Below are 20,019 nucleotides of genomic sequence, written 5' to 3'. Positions count from 1 at the left end.
TGTGTGCATGAGGGGCTTTGGAAGATGTTTGCCTTTTATTAGATATTTAACACGTGCACTGTCACTCTGTCCTATGTGATGTTTCCAAGTTATCATCCTCATCTAACCTCAAGAGGAGATACTGCATTTTTAGCATATCTGCAAACACAGCCTGTTATTTATTATGTTCACTTCTCTAGTTTACAGTCTCATCTTTCCAGTATTATATTGATTTCTTAGCATTTTTTTAGAGCACAAACAGTGTTTATAATCTGAGGCTTTCCAAAGTAGCAAAAATGTTAAATTCTGAGACTTCTCAAAGTCTCAAAGTGGTAAAAGAACTGTTTTCTTAGTTTCCCGTACTTGCCCTCTACAAAACAAACAAAACCCCAAACAAATAACTTTGAAGCTGAGGCTAGAACTTAGTGACAGAGTGTATGCATCAAATATGAGGCTCTGAATTCAATTAATCAAACAAAGAAGAACCATTTCTGGATGTCCGTTTTAAATGAATCATACAACAGGCAAGCTTAAAGGGAAAAACCCACAAATATATAAAATTCTGGTTGTACTTCATGTTTTAACTTTATATTTTTATTTATATTAGGATATTATACAATTTCAAAGCTGATAACAGAATCTTTAGGATGTGTATTTGAAGCATAACAAAATAAAAGTATTTCACAAAAGAGGTTCATATTACAGTACTATTGAAAGATAAGGTATAGGATAATCAGACATTTGTGGGTTATAAACATAATACATTCATTTAAAGAAAAAAGACATTTAATATGAATAACATTTGGTTAAAATAAATATCATGTAAATGTTAACAGCAACACCTGAAGTGTAAGGATACGAGAAAGGTGTTTTGTAATAGATACTATGGTAAATGGGGAAGCATTCATGGAAAGGCTGTGATCTTACTAAATTTACAGTCATTATGCACTGCTGAGCACTGGATTTAGATAGGGACTCCCTCCAGCCACCATTTCTAAACTGCAGCATAGAAAACAAAGTTACCCCACGTTTCCCTCTGGGCAACTGGTACCAATGTCTAAATAAGGCTTAGAATCAGTTGTACCTTTCATTTTACTTTTCTCAATTCAGTTCAAACGCTTGACTTAATCAATACCAAATTTATTTATTAAACACATATAAAGAGAGCATTTTATAGGCAGTTCTACAACTTAAAATTTCCAATCATCTTCATAATTTTCAGACATGATTCCTTTCAAAATTAAAATTTTTCACACAGTGGTTTCTTAAGGAAAATAATGAATACTTAGATAAAATATATGACATCTGAAACATAAAGCTTCACTACATGTAGAAAATGGATTTCCCTGATCATTAAATTTCTCCCAGCTATTTCCTTCTAGCAAATAGATTCACTGAAAAGAAAAGCTGAAATCCTTACTTAAAAGTCATGGTGAAGGGTTAAGCTAATGAATTTTAGGTCCGTGTATTTTAAAAAACTGCAAGAAAGAGAGTATCTGTTTCATGAACATGACACTAATGGTCAGCAAAAACAATTCTATTTCTACCTCTAGAGCTAGCTCTATGAATGTGCAAGATAAATGTTTCCACAGTGTAGAATATTAGAATCTGGGGGAAACAGTGGATCCGACCCTCATGTAAGACAAGCCCGGCTTCCCTTGCCTCTCCCAAGATAAAACTGTCCTTCAAATATCATAACTGATGAACAGATCCCACAACTGCTTTCATTTTCAAAAAAAGAAAAGGTTCACTTTTTTTCCTTCCTCATACATTTTCCCTCAAAATTTAATAAGATTTGAAAGTATTAAAATGACTGTCAAGAAAAAAAGGAACCCAAGAGCTGTATCAGCTCAACGCAGGAGTCCTCTGAAATGTAAGGCTTTCCCATGGTCAGAGCTATGGATCCCAAGGGCATATAGTGGCAGACCAAGAATGGTGACCACTGATTGGCCTTTTGGCTTTATAGATGTCTGAAGTAACTGGTCACTACTACCAGGAAGGCATTCAGGAATAACACATCTCTACAACAGTCCTCACTAATCTCTGCCCATTTTCTAAAACTGAATGAAACACTACCATCGCTGTCATCTTCATTCATGAATACAGTACTTTGCTTAAAAGTTTCTCAACAGAAACATGAATCTCTTAAGAACTCTGGCTGTGGTAATGGCTAGTTTTCATTTTATTTCTAAAACTGAAATCTTGTCAAATGAATTGAAACGGTATCAACATTCACAGGTACAGTACAACATACATGCTCGCCTCCTCTCAAACAAGACAAGACATCCATACAGGGTCGCCCAATTTTTAAACATTTAATATAAAGTTTTCAATTCAAGAAAAGTGTTGGTATCTTTAAAGGGATGTTACATTCTCAGAAAATCTGAAACAGTAATTGATAAAATGCACATGCAGTATAAATAATAACCTGAAGAATAAAAAAAAGAATTTCCAGAGGGAACCAATCAGTATATCAATGAAATCTCTGAATAAAAACATGTTTATACTATAGTACATAATTATGAATATAGCATCTAAATTTATAGATTGAAATATAGTACTGCAAGATTATTCAAATAATATTTTTCAAATGTACAAACAATAATAAAAACACACAATAAAAGCTTTGAATAATGTGCAAGTTTCAAAATTACTATCACATCAACCAAACAAATCCTTAACCACTTTTTAAATGAATTCATTTCTACCATTTTAATGCAGAGACTATCAAAACAAAACAAACTAAAGCAAAAAAAAAGAAAGAAAAACTCTTCAGTGTCTGACTCACATTTTGTCCCCAAATCTTTTCACATTAATAATTGTGTTTTAAAAGTATAAGCAATCTAAAGGTTTCTCCAAGAGTTGAGAATGCCAACTCAATATGGATGCAAATGTCTACATTGATCTTACGAAAATTTAAAGTTACAAATGCTAAGAACTAAAAAAGTAAAACAATCACCAAAGTTCACAATTGTGTTCCTCTCAAATGTCCATAAATGACTGCAAAGCAAACATGTCACATGTTCAGATCTGTCCTCAGGTACTGAGTAAACTTCTGATGAGTGCCAAGCTGCCACCATCAGTATTTGGCAGAGAGTCTATCTGAACACAATTCATCAGCTCTGAACTCCAAATAATCCTAAAAAAAACCCTTTGGCTATTAAAATCTGCCAGATTTCACTTATACTCCTAACATGCAATTCGATTATTCCTAAATCATTTGGGGTTTGAAAGGTGACTTAAACTGGTACAAAATGAAACTTAGTGAAAACTGGTTAAGGATTCAAAGCACATTAGCTCTGAAATATTTCATCGTAACACCCAGACAAAAACAGGGAGGTATGATTTGCACAAAAATACTTTAAATGATTTTGGTTCTGCTCCTCATGATCTTGCACGTGCCTAGCTGCTCGCAGTGTAGGCATGCATCCTCTTGGCCACGTCGTAGACGTAGGTGATGTCTGGTCGCTTCTCGGGGTCTGGGTTGATGCACATGTTCACTAACTGCCGCAGCTGCAGAGTAAACACAACATGTTTAGGAGAACCGCTTCTTGAGTTATTACAAATGAAGAAATTATGGGAATATATAGAGGCACAAGTAAACCATTTGCTTCCCGACTAAAAGTTTGGTGAGAAATCTCTGATTTCGGTATCCATGATTTCAAAATTAGTGGAACGTCCTAAGAAGTGAAGTCATTGGTGGGAAAGACACGTTCTGGGGCCAGAGTGACATTACTGAAATTAAGAAGCTTGCCTTAGGGGGCTGGAGGAATAGCACAGTGGGTAGGGCATTTGCCTTGCAAGGGGCCGGCCCAGGTTCGATCCCCGGTACCCCATATGGTCCCCCAAGTACCACCAGGAGTAATTCCTGAGTGCAGAGCCAGGAATAACTGCTGAACATCGCTGGGCGTGACCCAAAAAGCAAAAGAAAAAAAAAAAAGAAACTTGCCTTACATTCATCTCACCCCAGTTCGATCCCAGGCACCAAATGCTCTCCGAGCACTGCTGGGTGTATCCCGGGAGGTACTCAAGCACCAGTGTGTGCCCATGTACCCTAGGCAATCCCCAATACTCAGACCCCAAGTGGCACAGCATACTGGGACCCTATGAACTGCAGGCCCCATTGGCTGAGAATCTCAGGGAGGGGGCCCAGGTCTCCTGAGCACAGTTAGGAGGCATCACCACTGACACAACCAGCCCTGCAAGAAGTATTCTCTACAATCAGAGGTTGTAAATGACCTTACTATCTTTCAGAAAAGATTTATCAGAAGACAGCTCACAGAAGACAGTGTGTTTTTAACTATGATTCCAAATGAATCAGGTGCTGCATATACACACACTTACTTGATCTCCATTAGCCATGAAAATATGGTGCAATTTTCAAGTGTATTATGTATCTTAGGGTATGTATTAACAAGAACTATATTTGTGTGTGTATATATATACACACACAAATCTCTTTTAAATTGGGTTCATGTTATGGAAAAGCACTCCCAGAATCTAAGAATAAGAAATGACAAGCAAGATAAGGTATAAATAGTACTCTAATTTTCAACTGCATGAAGTAGTATTATTGTCTTCACTTTCTGGATGCCTGAGCTGGGGTTTATTTATTTACATCATAAAGTATCTCCATAAACTAAGACAATATCCTTCTATCTAGTCTGAGAGCTTCTGAGTAGAAGGATATGGGATATCATTCTCAATTCTAAATATTAGCAATTTATAAAACTATTTGCCTTCATGAGCTGTATATGGCTTTCCATAGGGAGCCAGTAATAGGAAGAACTGAATCCTTTATCTTTTGTCTTTAGGGACCATATTAATAGTTTGAAAACATGCATTAACATTTTCTGACCAGTATATTAGCATTTAGTAAAAGATCACATTACTAGTATAGTTTTTTTTTTTCACAGTCCTCAACTTCTACCATAAAACGGTCTTTGTCTAAAGGAAGCAGTAGGTGATAAAAATGTGTGGGTGGAATCTGTTAAAGCACCTTGAGAGGGCTAAAGCTGGTGAGAACTCAACTTCAGAAAGAAGGTATATGCCAAGGAAGCCAGAATGTGTGTGTTTTTTGGGGGGAGGGCAGGCAAACACCAAACATGCCAAAGGTACTTCCTTTAGACATGTGACCATAGGTAAGTATTTGCTTCTAGAGGTTTACATCTTCATCTATTTATCTGTTTTGTTTTTTTGTTATTGTTTTATTTTGGGCCATACCCAAGTGGTGCTCAGGGCTTACTGCTGGCTCTGTGCTCAGGGATCACTCCTGGCAGCACTCGGGACCGTGTGAGGTGCTGGGGATGGGAAGCGGTTGACTGGGTCTAAGGCAAATGCCCTACATGCTGTATCATCTCCTGAACCTAGTTATAGGAAGAAACATGAGGTAAAAGACTTAGAACGGTTCTTCCAGCTCTAATCTTTTCAATTAGATGATTCTTCCAGAGTTCAATTTAAGGAGTCAACTTCACATTTGGAAATCTGACTATGTGGATGGTAATTTACAATGATTGAAAGGGTCTGAAGATTTGTATTGGATTCCTTGCAACAGATCAGTGCACAGCATTAAAACATTCTGGGGACAGGCAGATAGTACAGCACATAAGGTGCTTGCTTGCCTTCCAACTGGCCAACCTGTGTTCAATCGTGGGGCCCCATATAGTTCTCTGAGTCCCACCAGGAATGGTCCATGAGCATAGAGCCAGTAATAAGCCCGAGGCATGGTGGGCACCTCCCCTTACAAATTCTTAAGGGTATCTATCTATCTATCTATCTATCTATCTATCTATCTATCTATCTATCTATCTATCTATCTATCATCTAATCTATCTATCCAAGTCATTAGGATAATGGAAGAGAAATTTAAATCAGAAAAGCTGGCATTTTACCACCTACAATGAAAACATTATACATAATGCAGGAATCACTCAGAAAAGCATTTCTAATTATGATTTTACAAAAAAAAGAAAATGTGTTCTAATAACTCACATAATTTGTTTGGAGATAAAAATCATTTTTTAGGCGCGCATAATCTGCCTGAGCCCATGTGCTGTTTGCACCCACGTGGCCGAGCACATGTGTCATCCGCAATTCCCCTCTTGAGATGTGTACTTTCTTTTTCTTTTTCTTTTTTGCTTTTTGGGTCACACCCAGCAATGCTCAGGGGTTACTCCTGGCTTTGCACTCAGGAATTACTCCTAGCAGTGCTTGGGGGACCATATGGGATGCCGGGGATCGAACCCGGGTCGGCCGCGTGCAAGGCAAACGCCCTACCCGCTGTGCTATCGCTCCGGCCCCGGGATGTGTACTTTCATGCTTTCGTACTTTTGTGTCTAAAGCTTGGTTATGTGTAGGGGCTTCCTCCACCCTTGGAGAAGCCCGGGTTCTCTCTTGAGTGCGTTATTCTTACTATTCTCTCTCCCACTTATCCCTTCCCCCTTCCCTCAGAAACCTCTAAATAAAATCTATTTACTTAGAAAAAATCATTTTTAAAAAATAAAGGATGAGGGGTTGGAGTGATAGCACAGCAGGTAGGACGTTTGCCTTGCAGGCGGGCCAACCTGGCTTCAAATCCCAGCATCCCATATGGTCCCCTGAGCACCGCCAAGAGTAATTCCTGAGTGCAGAGCCAGGAGTAACCACTGTGCATCGCCAGGTATGACCCAAAAAGCAATAAATAAATAAATAAATAATAAAAAAATTAAAATGAAGGATGAAAGGAAAAGAGAACTGCAGTACAAAAATTCACTGTATTGAATGAAAACACAAAGAGGCTTTTACGTATCTGAACAAACCAGCCTCATGAATCAGATGGTCCAGAAACCTTATTTTCTTGCATAGTAATTCTCCAACAAGGGAGATTTCTAACTGGCTAGGAGCTAACAGCGGGCCTGGAATTCTCTTGCCACAGAAGAAACCAACCAAGGTGAGCAGCAGAATGACATGAAATGTAGCTGAAGAAGGCAGAGATTCTCCAGATGTCCAAAGAAGGGAAGCAGGAGTAGGAATACGGAGCAGGGGAGAGGTGGGTAACAAGGGAGAGGAGGCCGTGGTGGCGCGGGTGAGGAGTGCAGCGGGGAGAGCCTTGGGGAGGGGCATCGGCGGCGTCAGACCCCCCCCAGAGAGCATCAGAGGTCGCATTTGTTTGTTTTTCTCCCCATTTGTGTGCTTCAGCCTCCGTCAGGGATGTGGTCTGTCGTAAATCCTTGCCCGCTGCAGAGGAAAAGTCAACAAGTGTCACAGTCTAATGTCAGGAATGAGTAACAAAATATGCAGACCATGCTCTGTCTGTGGCCCAGGTAAGGTCGGGAAATAGTTTAGCCTAAACTTTGTTATAAATAAAAGATGAAATAAAAACCCTCCCCTGGAAAAGTAGAACCGGCTTCAGCAGTGCAGCACCTGGCCACGCCGGTGTTCTGAGAGAATCTCTGCAAGAGCCATTCTGCAGACAGGGGAGCACCCGAGGGTCTAGGGCCCTGTCCAGAAGGGCAGGCTTCTGTGCAGACACGACACAAGCCCAGATTTCCCCTCCTGACAGCCAACGCTTCCCTTCTTTTTACCTTTCCCTTCCCCTCCCATCATTCACTCAATCAAGCAAGTAGGATTAAGCATCCTTTATATACCAGTCACTGTACCGGGGTGAGAAATGAGGCAATAAATGAAATATACATGGTGGTAGCCTCGATCCAGTTTAAAATGTACTCGGGGACTGACAAAGAGATAAATTTAAGCCAGAGGGAATCTATAAACAATTCCATTATAAACTACAAAGTGACAGGGATCTTAAGAGAGATCTGTGGGAGAGGTGAGAAGACGCCCTCTGGCAGCTGCCCAGGGTGCAATTTTTACTGTCCTCTTTCTACCATCTACCTGACTCTAGCGCTTCCACCTTGGGTCATGGGCTGACTGTCTTTTCCATGTCAAATGCCGCAAACATCACCGTGGGTCACTGGGATGTCCGCTTCGACCCTCGATGGAAACCAAAGCTTCCTGCTATAAGCTTCCTGATTCGAATGATTGCTTTTCAGATCATGTCACTTTCAGCTCCCAAGAACACAGCCTGAACCTTAAATTGTCCACTGTCCCAGAAGCCCTGGGAGTATAAACTCCTGCCCTTCCAGGAATCTCCCATCATCTATCCCAATGTGAGGAACTGAACTGACTGTGCCTTGAGTTGACTGAGACAGTTTCCAATGCCTGCCTTCCTGACAAATCCTTCCCTTCTACATGTAAGGCGTTCACGTCCAGCTGAGCTCTCCTGCGAGTCCTTTAGCCAGTGACTCAGCAGCACCATTAATAATCAATCCTCTGACTTTTAGCTCGAATGACCCTGATAAATGAAGGACTGCTGAAGAAAAGCCTCGAAAACACAACCCGGAGTCCCAGCCCCCAGACTCAAGGCTTCCTACTGCAGCTGTCTTCAAAGCTATGCTGCTTTTAAACATGGTATGTTTTCTCCAGGTACCCGATGAGCTCCATTCTGCACAAGTAGTTCGTTTCTCTTCCCTTATTAGTGGGCACCAATGTTTCCCCACGTCCTCAACTCATGCAATGGCCTCTGACCTTGCAGAGGAACCCCACGGGTACCCTCAATGTGGTGCTTCTTTTGCACATGTGTATCTGAGCCATCTCATCTCTGTTGTCCAGTGAATTTTCTTTTCCAACCTTGAATCTATCATTGGAACCCGTTCCAGAATCTGAATCTTTTATATATTAGTTCCTAGGACATAACTGGCTCTGTATTTTTTTTTTCTTTTTGGGTCACACCTGGCAATGCTCAGGGGTTACTCCTGGCTTTGCACTCAGCAATCACTCCTGGCGATGCTCAGGGGATTCTGGGAATCGAACCCAGGTTGAGCACGTGCAAGGCAAACGCCCTACCCGCTGTACTATCACTCTAGCCCCCATAAATGAGTATCTGATGGATAAAAATGATGATGCCGTTATTGCTCTTCTATACTTTCAATTTCTCCTCATTTGCTGATCCTTTCACCACTGACTATTAGTACAAGAGCGTTATCCTCAGATTTCCTTGCTCACTGTTGCCCTACCTGAGGTTGGGTTTTATAGTTAAACACCATGGGGTGAGAAAACATTATTATTTCAAGTTCCTTAATCTATTAAGTCTTCTACAATAGTATTTCTTCTTCCCCACCTCCCTAAAGTACTTCACAGAAATAGTTTTGGCAAAGGTCAGGCGTACATGTCGGTTGCTAAGTCCCAGGACTCCTCATGATCCACCTCCGACGTGCCTGCCTTTCAGCATGGTGGGCATGACTTATGACATCCCTGCCGAGTGTCCCTCCTCCCTGGGCTCAGGACTCCAGACAGTTCTCTTTTCAACTTCTGGACTCCTACCTTCCCCTGGCAGCATCCCAAGTTCTTTCATCTCTCTCCCTCTCCCCCCTTCTCACTGTTCCCTCATATCCCAAATAACTTCATTCCTCCCATGGCTTCAAAACCACCAACGTGCGGAGCAAGGCAAATGTGGATCTCGAGCCAAACCTCTCTGTGGCCTCCACTCACATACTGCCAAATGCCTTCTGAGCAGACCGAATGCCGATCTGAGCACACATCCCTCAAATTAAATGTGCTCAGAACGAAACTCTTACTCTCGCATATGTGGGACCCAGCAAATTAGTCACAGAGGGCCCAAGGCAACAGCAGGGGAGAACTGGTCCACATTCAGAGCTCGTAGGGGGACTAGTTCATACGGAGGGACATCGGGTCTGGGTCTGTGGCGGATGGGGGGGGCTACACTGGTGATGAGTGTGGTATTGAAATGACATACGTGTGAAGCCACCATAACAATACTGCAGATCACAAAACCCCAAGGAATGAAGTTGGAAACCAAGAAACTCTTGACATAGTATTTTCTTCCTGCTGCACCCTCACCCCAAAGCCAGATCTTCCTCTCTGAGGCAGTGTTTCCAAATTCTCAGGCCAGAAAACTGAACTTTGTACACGATGTCTCACATTTCCTCCAGAAATCAAGTCATATCCTTTCCCAATTGCCACTGGGCCTTGCTTGGGCTCTGGCTGCAGTCTCCCCACTGCCACCCTCTCGGAATACCCTCGCTTCCAGGTCTCTTCCCATCTCTCTAGAACTGCATGAACATCAAGCTGACAATATTTAACAATATTTAACTGTTTGACATCTCCCCACGGCCCTCTGGAAAGTCCAGTACCTTTAGCATGGCACATCAAGGGCTTCTAAGGCCTGGTCCCCCACACCCTTCAGACACGTTCATTAAAGTCCACATAAAAACTTTACTGAATGGCTAAGTTGTCCCATTACACTGAAAGACCTAGCCTTGCACAGGCCCAACTCTAGTTCGACTCTCAAATTAAGACGGCCAGGAGTGATCCCAGAGCACTGAGCCAGGAGTAAACCCTGAACACTCCAGCTGGGTCCCCTCTCTCCTACCCCAAGTTCCACAAAAGCATCCCACATTGAAAATAAAAACTGTAAAATCTGAGAATGGTCAGGAATGAGGAGGACATGGCCACAGGAATGCTGCATGAAGGACTCAGAGAACACACAGGTAAACCCGAGCTGAAGGGAAAAGGGTGTTGTGGTTGTCGTGGTGGCCACTGAGCTGAGGTCTGAAGCACAGACGTGATTCTTGAATGTAAAGGGGTGGAGAGGGTCCAAAGCAGAGGAAACAGAGGGGAGAGGACAAAGAAGGGTCTGGGCCAAGGCAAGTTTGATGTGTGTGGGACTGGAAGCAACAGCAGGTTCTTTGTTGGGCTGGGGAGTGCCGGGGATGACATGATCAAGTAAGGCGGGATGAAAGACTTGAGAAATCGACAGTGAACATATACAGGTGACAGGAAAGTGTGAGGGATGCAGGTGGGAAGGGAGAGATCATGACCCCTTGCCTTCCACAGATACTTTCTTGGTCTACTCAAATGGCAGAAAAAGCAATGGCAGAGTAACGAATGCTCAATGAAGTTCCTCTAAGAGTTCAGGCAAAAAATATTCCTTAGCAGGAGTACTCATGAGAATACAGGACAGGGAGTGCTACCAAGACACATGTGAACAGAAGTGAGTGACACAGAGGGAGGGGAACCTCAAGACTGACAGAAGGAGGCTGAGTTCTGAAGCTGTGGCAAAGTGAACTACTCCAAGGCTCAAGACCTGAGCTATTTAAATAAGAGTTGCGTACAGCCACGAACTCTTGGATTCAGTATCCAAACCTAGAGAATAGAACTGCACGTTTCACACTATGTGTGTGTGACTCTGGATTTTGTGGTTCAATTACAGGCTAGCAATCTTGGGGCAAATGAAAAGATGACAATTCAAACTGAACATGATTTTGATTTGCATGGTTCTCTTACTTGCGTTAATCAATCTTTCTTAAAGAGCAGAGATGCCGGATGCTATAATCCCATATATATATATACGTATATGTATATATACACATGCATGTACATATGTGCATATAATATATATTTTACAAAATATTTAAATTTTTACAAAATCTTCCATATTATTTAAATATTTTGTAATCATATTATTCCCCACAATAATCTCATTCTCCAAAAGCAGAAGCCAAGATTAATTTGAGAACTGATGGTGGAGCCAGAATCCAAACTAACATTGTTAAAATTTTAATGCAAACCTTTTACTATTGAGAGAAAGGCTTGCTTTGGTATACTTGAAATTCAGAAATTTTGTCCGGATTTCTCTGATGCCTAATAGAGCTCTATATGCATGCTTCCTCGTGAAGCCCAACTGGTTGAATTTCAAGTTATTACTCTGGTTTTGGTCCTCGTTTAGGTTTTGGAGTAAAGACCCAAAACAGGTGCTCTAGGGCTACTCTTGGCTCAGTGATTGGGAGTGATTGGGAGTGACTCCACTGGTGGTGCTCTGGGGACCACGCAGGGTGAAGATGGAACCCAGGCTTCCCTCACACCTGTGGGTAAAGCAGATGCTCAGTCTGTTCAGTCATCTCACTGTTCCCGTCAAATCACAACTACTATGAAAGGATATCACTTGGCTTAAGGCGTCTGTCTGCATTTCAATCAGGAGGGATGAATGAACAGGAAATGTTAGCTGTAAGGTGATCATCATCGGATGGGGAAAGTCACACCTCCAAGGACGTTAGTCCACTTGAGAGGTCGCCCTGCCTGATTAAATACGGAAAATGGAGCAGTGAGAAGCCTCCACTTGGAATAAAAATGTCACCTTGATTTGCTGTTTGTTTTCCCCACAGAGAATCAGCAGAATAGAGTATCACTCTAGGTCTCTGCTAAGAAGTATTTAATAATGTGTTAAATATTCAAAAAGATTTTGAATGTTCAAGGAAATATTGAAAATGCTTCTCTGTTTTCCTACCTCAGGAAAATCCTAACTTGTTCTAAGGGTTCTTCCTGGCCATCTCTGTACAAAGGTGGGGTGACCATCCAGAAAGGCACAGACCGTTGTTAGACTATCTGATTACATCAAGAATGCTGATGTAGGAAGGAGTTAAAGTTAGCCATTTCTAAAGTCAGTGGATCCACTCTCCAATCCGATTTGACAGGCCACATCTGTCTGCCTGTTCACTTGCTTGTTTGTTTTGGGGGTCACACCCAGAAGTGTGCCACAGGTCCATACACTATCAGGGACCAACCCTGAGTTCTGCTCAAGCAAATCATGTGCTCAGCTCAGCTACTGCGCCTCCAAAGAGCAAATTTAATTAAAAAACAAGTATAATTAGTGTCCATAGGACTCTGCAAAACTTGTATCTGTGATACATGAATCACTATATCACTGTCATTCCATTGTTCATCAATTTACTCGAGCAGGTGCCAGTAATGTCTCCATTCATCCCAGCCCTGAGATTTTAGCAGCCTCTCCTTACTCATCTTTCCCAATGACTGGAGGCTCTTTCAGGGTCAGGGGAATGAGACCTGTTATTGTTACTGTTTTTGGCATACTGAATATGCCACGGAGAGCTTGCCAGGCTCTGTCATGCAGGCGGGATACTTTTGGGAGCTTGCCGGGCTCTCCGAGAGGCATATACATTTATTTCCCTCTATGATGACTTCCAGGAATATGTTCACTTATGTGTGAGGCTCGGCCCGAGGGTGTGGAAAGTGGCCTGAAGCATGTGGCAGTTGGGTAGTGGAGGTTGGCTGCCAGGGCTGGGTCCCTTGGGGCAGGGAGGGTTCTCACCCGCCCTCCTCTGGGGCACCTGAGTGAAAACTGCCAGGCACGGAGTCCAGTGACATCGTTATGGGGGGGGCCTCATTTTATGCTCCGGGAGAAGCAGCCATGAGTTCTGGAAGTCAGTAATCTCCTCATCGGCCACCCTCCAGGTGCATGAATAATGACATCAAAATGTTTAGATTTGTATCTTAACTACAGTGATCATTTTAATGTTATTTCTAATCTGATTCATTCACTAGAGTGACAGTAATTCTCAATCAACAACTAAAATTAATTGGACCTTCCACACAGTTTTCACTATTTCTTATATTGGATTCTAATCTTTAAAATGGGTCTCTCAGTCTTCTATCAAAAAGATAGACATTATGCAAAAATTGTAATAATTTTCTAAAAGCATTCCTCCAATTTCAGTCTTACAATCTTTAAAATGTCTGTGCAAATCTCTAGAAGAAAGTTACTTAAAAAATTTCTAACATTTATCCAATACTTCAACCAGGATCCTAACTACTGCACTATTAATCATCTTCAAGGAAAGCATACATTTCATTTTACAACTTCAGAAAAATTATGTATATTCCTATGTGTTTGGTTTGAATTTCTTGTAGTATTCTGATGACAGAATGTAATATAGATTATAGAGCTATTATGCTATTCTAAATAATATTCTAATAATCTCTACTCTTAGGCAATCACTTGTTCAACATTTTCTGAGTTTGAACTAAAGAAATTAGCCTTCCATCTTAAACATTTTATGATACCTATTAATTTCAAATACACTTAGTCAGTGTGTATGATTTTAAAATGCTTATAAAAGCATATGCTTTGCTACTTTAAAATACTGCTTTATAGAATAATTTACAAATAAAGGTCTGAAAACACATATACCTTTATTAAATCAGAAGAAAAAATGTTTAATTCAGCTCTTTAAGGGAAATTTGTAATGCAATACACAGAAACATTTAAATGAGAAAAAGCATACACAGTAAGAATAAGATAGATTGCCTATGATCCTTCTAAAAGGACTATGAAATTGTAAGTCATGAATTAATGAATATTTGTTTTCAATGAAGCAGAGAAAATAATGTTGCATTTTGATCTATCTACTGCTAAAGAAATATCAAAGCACATAGGTTGGTTCCAGGGACATTAAAAAGAAGAGACTGCTAACAGTCATTGTTGTCCGGGCTATATCCCAATTACTATCAAGTTCAGTCACGTCCAGGTAATAACAATAGGGCTCTTTGTGTATGATAGCTTTAGGTCACTAACACAACTCTCAACAGAATAATAAAGACTGGTGCTATTGGTACTGTTTCTCTTTCACCCCCCATCTTAATCCCTCGGAGACCAATTATGTTATATCAGCCTCCCAGTTATACCCAATTTCCATCTATCCAAGAATGCATTTTAGCACCCCAAAGTGGGCCTGATACATTAAAGTACGCTAGACTTGGGGGTTTTAGATATTCATACAAAATGATTAGGCGTATCCAAGTCGTACAACAAAGTGTCACCAGTGGCAGACTTGGGGGTAGAAGGAACAAGGATAAAAAAGCAATCTCACACAGATATAAGGCAATGTAATGTCTATATCTCAGAACTGAAGATCATTTCAGTTTTTTTGAAAACTGGGTAAGTCTTACAGAAAGTTACAGGATACGTGATTTATTGGATCCCACAGGATATGTGAAATATAGGGCACCCTTCTGGATTCTGGCCTTCAAGGATAAGTTTCATAGTGCTGCTTCAGAAGCATCAGCGAACAAAAGGCATGGTTAAATACATACATATATATATATACATATATATATGTATGTATATATATATATTCCATTCTAAAATTTAAAACATAAGACCTAATCTTAAATGGCAATGAAAAATATTAATAATATTATATTATATACATAACTTATTCAAACCAATTTTAGAAATTAAAAAATACTATTTTTGGATAACACTCAATATTCAGTTTTTAAAGTAGTGGCATAATGACAGTCTTTCTACCACAGTATTTCTATATATCTCTACTTTTCTTTTATTTGGGGGGTGGACGGGGGGGGGCGCACATCCAGCAGTGCTCAGGGTTTACTCCTGGCTCTGGGCTTAAGAAGCGCTCAGGGGCCCAAACGTGGTGCCTGGAACTGAATCTGGGTCAGTAGCATGCAAAGTAAGAGCCCTACCACCGTACTACTGCTCTAGCCCCTATATCTCAGCATTCTGAAATCAAATACGCCCACCTAATTAAATGCTGGTTAACATAATTATAAAAACTACAGAAATATATTTACCACCACACATAATCTGTCTCACTCCTATTTAAATATTCTTAGGACTATGTAATAGAAAACTTTTCTGATGCTAATAACTGATTGGTTTCCAGTAAAAACTCCAGGAATTAACATAATTTGATTAAGATTTATAAATCTGACAACTATAAAATAGAAGTATTTCGGAATACTCAAATTGAGAAAAAGTTTTATAAAGTTTTTTTACTTTAAAAAGTGTCAAAATAATCTGTACCTGTCACTTTTATCTTGTGTTTTCTTTCTTATTTACATAAAGCAGCTCCTTTAAAAACAAAGGTCATGGTTTTTGTCATTGACTCACTTTCTGAAAAAGCTTCTTTAAGCATACTCTCATTTAAATACAAACATAAATTATTCATAAATGTTGGGTTAAAAAATAAGTTGAAACTTTTCAAGCTTTCATTTAGTATTTTCTTTTCCACATGAATACTAGCCCAGTGGAAAATAAAGTGTTCACCAAATCAAGAGACTAACGTTTTTGGTTTACATATTATGGACCACACGTCTGACACCTTAACTGAAGAGAAATAATAGTGTCTACATGTACTCTAACATGCAAAATTAATTCCACACCCTTCTGTGAAGTTTCCTCTTTCTCTCTTTCCAAAGTTTATGGTCCTTGAGGCAGAAGAACATTCTGAGCAGATGTGTGGTCATGCACATCTGCCCGTGAAGAGCCACTCCTCCCTCTAGGGAAGAAGATTCCAGATAAATAGGAGATGTGAGGGTCAGAATACGAAAGAGAGAGATGAAGAACTGGTAAATCCTCTCACACAGTACCTGAGGGTTTTCTTGGGGCTGTGCATCAGCAGCAAATGTTACTGGGATATCACAAGGTTGGGGCGGGGGAAGGCTGGAGCCCGGCATTACTATGATGCTATCTTGGTCCCTCTTTGCTCCTGTGTAAAAGGGGAATAGTGCTATGGTCTAACCAGAAACTTGTAAAATGGATTCGCTTAATTGACAATCCTTCAGATTTTGTTATGCATTATCTAATCAAGCAGAGGCCTGAAATGACATATTTTTAATTCATATGTTCTTAAGTACTCTGGGAATGGGGTGTGGGGTGTGGGGGGGACCTGTTCTTTTCCTTATCTCAAGAATAGTAACACTGACCCTGGAAGGTCCCATGCAGCTAAGTGAAACAGGGAAGCAGGGAAGAGGCCAAGTTGCAGCAATAAGCATTTCCTGGAAAGGTGGAAAGAAGGAAGAAGTCCTCCTCTTTTTCCATTAGCAATCCATTTCTCTGCCTTAAAATAAAGAGGGGGTGATTAGATGTGGCACCATCTAAGGGGAAAAAAGACAAAAACAATGAAAGGGAGGTTAAAATTAAAAAAAGGTGTGCTGTCACTTTGAGGAGGCAGTTTATGAGATTTTCTTCTGAGAGTTCTTTGACTAGATGTGACCTTTCAGGTTGGTATTTTAAAAGGTAATTGTACAGCTAAGACGAGGCCTTTTAACTGATTTTTTGATATACAATAAGAAGCATTATGAATGTAAAACCTGATTTCTGATTTAATAATTCTAAAATTATTTTTGGTTTTCCCACTTATCAAAAGTAGCAGTAAGTCCTACTGGGTCAGCAAATTGTCAAAAATATAATTTGTCTGAGAATAACCAAAGACAGTGTCTTACAAAAGTCTTTATTTGCAATAAATTTTAAATTGCTGATAAACACCTGCCATCATAATCGGATCAGGAAGCACTGTTATTATAAAATAGCCCACTTTATCAAAAAAGTTTGAAACACCATTTTCCAGATGCTTAGCTTCCTTACTCAAATTATTTCTGTAAATCCTCGATTTTGTTCTTTTCTACTTATTTCAAATCAAGATCACCTTTATTCTCCCTAATGATTTCCATTATTTTACTTTTATCTGCATATTCTTTATTCAGCTTTCAGAACTTCCTTCCAAATCTATCTGCTTAAATTTAAAACAAAAATTTGTTAAATATAACCACTAAGGTACAATTTTATTAAATATTTCTTGTATTCTATTTAGATTATAAATTTTAATATTAAAAGGAACAAAAACCTGTACTTTGCATAATGTTAGTGCTCAGATTTTCAAATTAAAATGCCAGTTAAGAAGGAATCAGTACAAAGTCACATTTTAGTCTTTCTAAATTGTCAATGTAACAAATTACTTTCAAATTTCAAGTTCTGCAAGATAACTAAGTGATAACAGTGAAAATGTCTTTCTGAAGACCACTCCAGAGTATTTTCAAAAATTAAAATACTGAAACTGAGGGGGAAAATACATTTGTTTAAAATCTCTATAACTGAACCCCAGATGGTCCAATGACAATGCTGCTTGCTTTAAAAACAAATGAAAGGAAGCGGACCAGAGAGAGAGCACAGAAGTTATGTGTTGCCTTACATGTGGCCGACTCTGATTGGGTCCTAGACAATGTGTGTGGTCCCAGAGCACTGCTGGAATGATCCCTGCACCAGGAGTAGCCAGATGTAGTCCCAAACGCAAAACAGAACGAACAAGAACTATCATAAAGCAGATTGCTGATAACGAAAGAAAACTATCCTATATTCATCCTGTCTTTGGACAGAAATTTCTGCACAGACAGAGTTCTTTGAAGAAGTTTCTCTTCTACAGTAGTGATCACCCATTCTGCATTTTATTTTATTCTTTCACTCTCATTTCTTCAATCAAGCAATGAGTCAACAACTGAACCTCTTAAAATTTGCCTGACTTAAAGATACAGTGATAATTAAAGCAATTGCGGATCCTCAGGTGCAGGACCAAGGCGGACTGGAGGGGGAGCTGCGGGTGCGGAGAAACATCTAGAGAGCAGTGTGATGTCAAGGATGACAGGAATGGGGAGCAGAAAGGGAGGGGGGTTGTAGGGAGGGACAGAAACCCCTTCAATGCCAGGGCAGGATGCCTCCTCCGTTTCTGTTTCACAGAAAATGAGTTTGCCTGATAAAGAAGAGGTGAAGAGATGTTTCAAGAGAAAACAATATCGAGGAAAAGGAGAAAAATGGATGAAGCATCTAGTTAAACCTGCGTTGGTAGTTAGGGAAAGTAGAGAGTTTCCCCTGACCGGTGAGTTTTGAGATGTAAGCCCAGGATTTGTATTATATTTCCTTGTGCACGGTGAATGCTTAATAAATGCCTGCTTCACTGATGGTAATTTCACAATCATCAATAATATAAGCAGTAATTAAGATGAAGAGATCCTTAAGGGAAAATACCAATCTTTCCACCCATGATTTTTATTAAGCGGAGCAAATCCCTATGTGGATGAGATTCTGACTAGAAAAGGAACAGATATTGAGCACCACTAAAAAGAATAACCCATATTTTTAAAACATCAGTAGTTACAAATAATGCATTTCCTAGTATTTACATGCAGCTGAGCTATTTCAACCTATAATCCCAATCAGGTATATGTAGGAATATCAGCTTAATTCAAAAGAAATTATTTGTCAACTTTTTGGTTTTTCTGTTTAAGTGTGTCAATATTTGATCACACGACTTAAAGGAAAAAAAATCCAAATTGTTCAACTCTTAGTTCTTCCTATTGGAATAGTTTTATTTAAAAATAAACCTAATGCATTCCTTAGGTTTTCTATCAATGAAGCTCACTCACAGGCTCAGCTACTATGCGTATGAAATATTCCCTATAAATCTTCTTAGGTCAGTAGTTTAACAAGTAAGCAGCAGAAAAATCCATTTAATAGACTATCAAATGCATATATGTAGGGAGTTAATTTCCTTAAAATTTTTATTTTTCATATACAGTCTACTGATTTCGTTATAAAGGTGACACAATAAATTACTCTTAATTTTAATCAAAAGATCACTCTTTAGAAACTATATATTTTACTTTTCGTTGTGACTAAATTTTGTCAGTCTGAAAACTTGAAATGGCAATTCCTCCTGTTCAAGGGCACAAAAGGCCTACTACTACATTAAAAAAAAAAAAGTGAAGATGCCATTAATGGGGACATCCAGTAGATTGGAAATTTTTGCTCCTATGACTGCCAAATAACTATTTCACGAATAGATTGAGATCCTCATGAAGGAGAAAAAAATATTTATCAGCACATCTGCATTTCAAAAGTCTTGTTCTGACAACTTTCCTATATAACTGCACACATCAAGCAACATTTTCTTAAAGTCTATATTTTCTTTCATTTCATTAGAATGAATTACTTTCCATGTTTACCAAGACATTATTGCTTCTGATTTTATCACATCATAACAATGATTTCACCGATGCGAGGAACTGTATTGTCTTTTTGGAGAAAAGTACACCATATAAGATGTTTGGCTTTAAATCTCTTTTTTTCAAAACTGGTAACTCTATGGAGCAAAGTAAAAAGTGAAATCTATTTTCTTTTTCCCAACTCTAAGACCTTCTATCTGGGCCAGACTTTGATATTTGCCCCTTGGCTGAGAATCCGCATATCCAACTTCACACTTAGCTGCAGTGAGGTAGCCCCGCAGGCAGGCCGACTTCAACGAACCACTAGTGGTATCATCATTAAAATCCTGCTGAAGGTCACCATGGTAACCGCCTGCTGAGGCTTCACTGCTGCACTCGGCATCTCCT

At 39.7% G+C, this 20,019-nt stretch overlaps 1 protein-coding gene across 2 annotated transcripts in view; it reads right to left on the bottom strand.

Moving 5' to 3' along the window:
* Positions 1 to 551: 551 nt before the first annotated feature.
* The window catches only part of NEK7 (NIMA related kinase 7), a 145,175-nt gene continuing 125,707 nt past the window's right edge, over positions 552 to 20,019 (bottom strand). For both annotated transcript variants that reach the window (XM_055144859.1, XM_055144858.1), the window contains one exon: positions 552 to 3,492. In XM_055144859.1, coding sequence (XP_055000834.1) covers positions 3,382 to 3,492 — 111 coding nt within the window. In that variant the 3' untranslated portion in view covers positions 552 to 3,381. The remainder of the gene's footprint in view (positions 3,493 to 20,019) is intronic.

The sequence above is a fragment of the Sorex araneus genome, chromosome 7 (assembly GCF_027595985.1).
Source record: "Sorex araneus isolate mSorAra2 chromosome 7, mSorAra2.pri, whole genome shotgun sequence".
In the NCBI taxonomy this organism is placed as follows: domain Eukaryota; kingdom Metazoa; phylum Chordata; class Mammalia; order Eulipotyphla; family Soricidae; genus Sorex; species Sorex araneus.
Note: the sequence above shows the minus strand (reverse complement) of the source record. Positions and strands in the feature narration are given on the sequence as shown.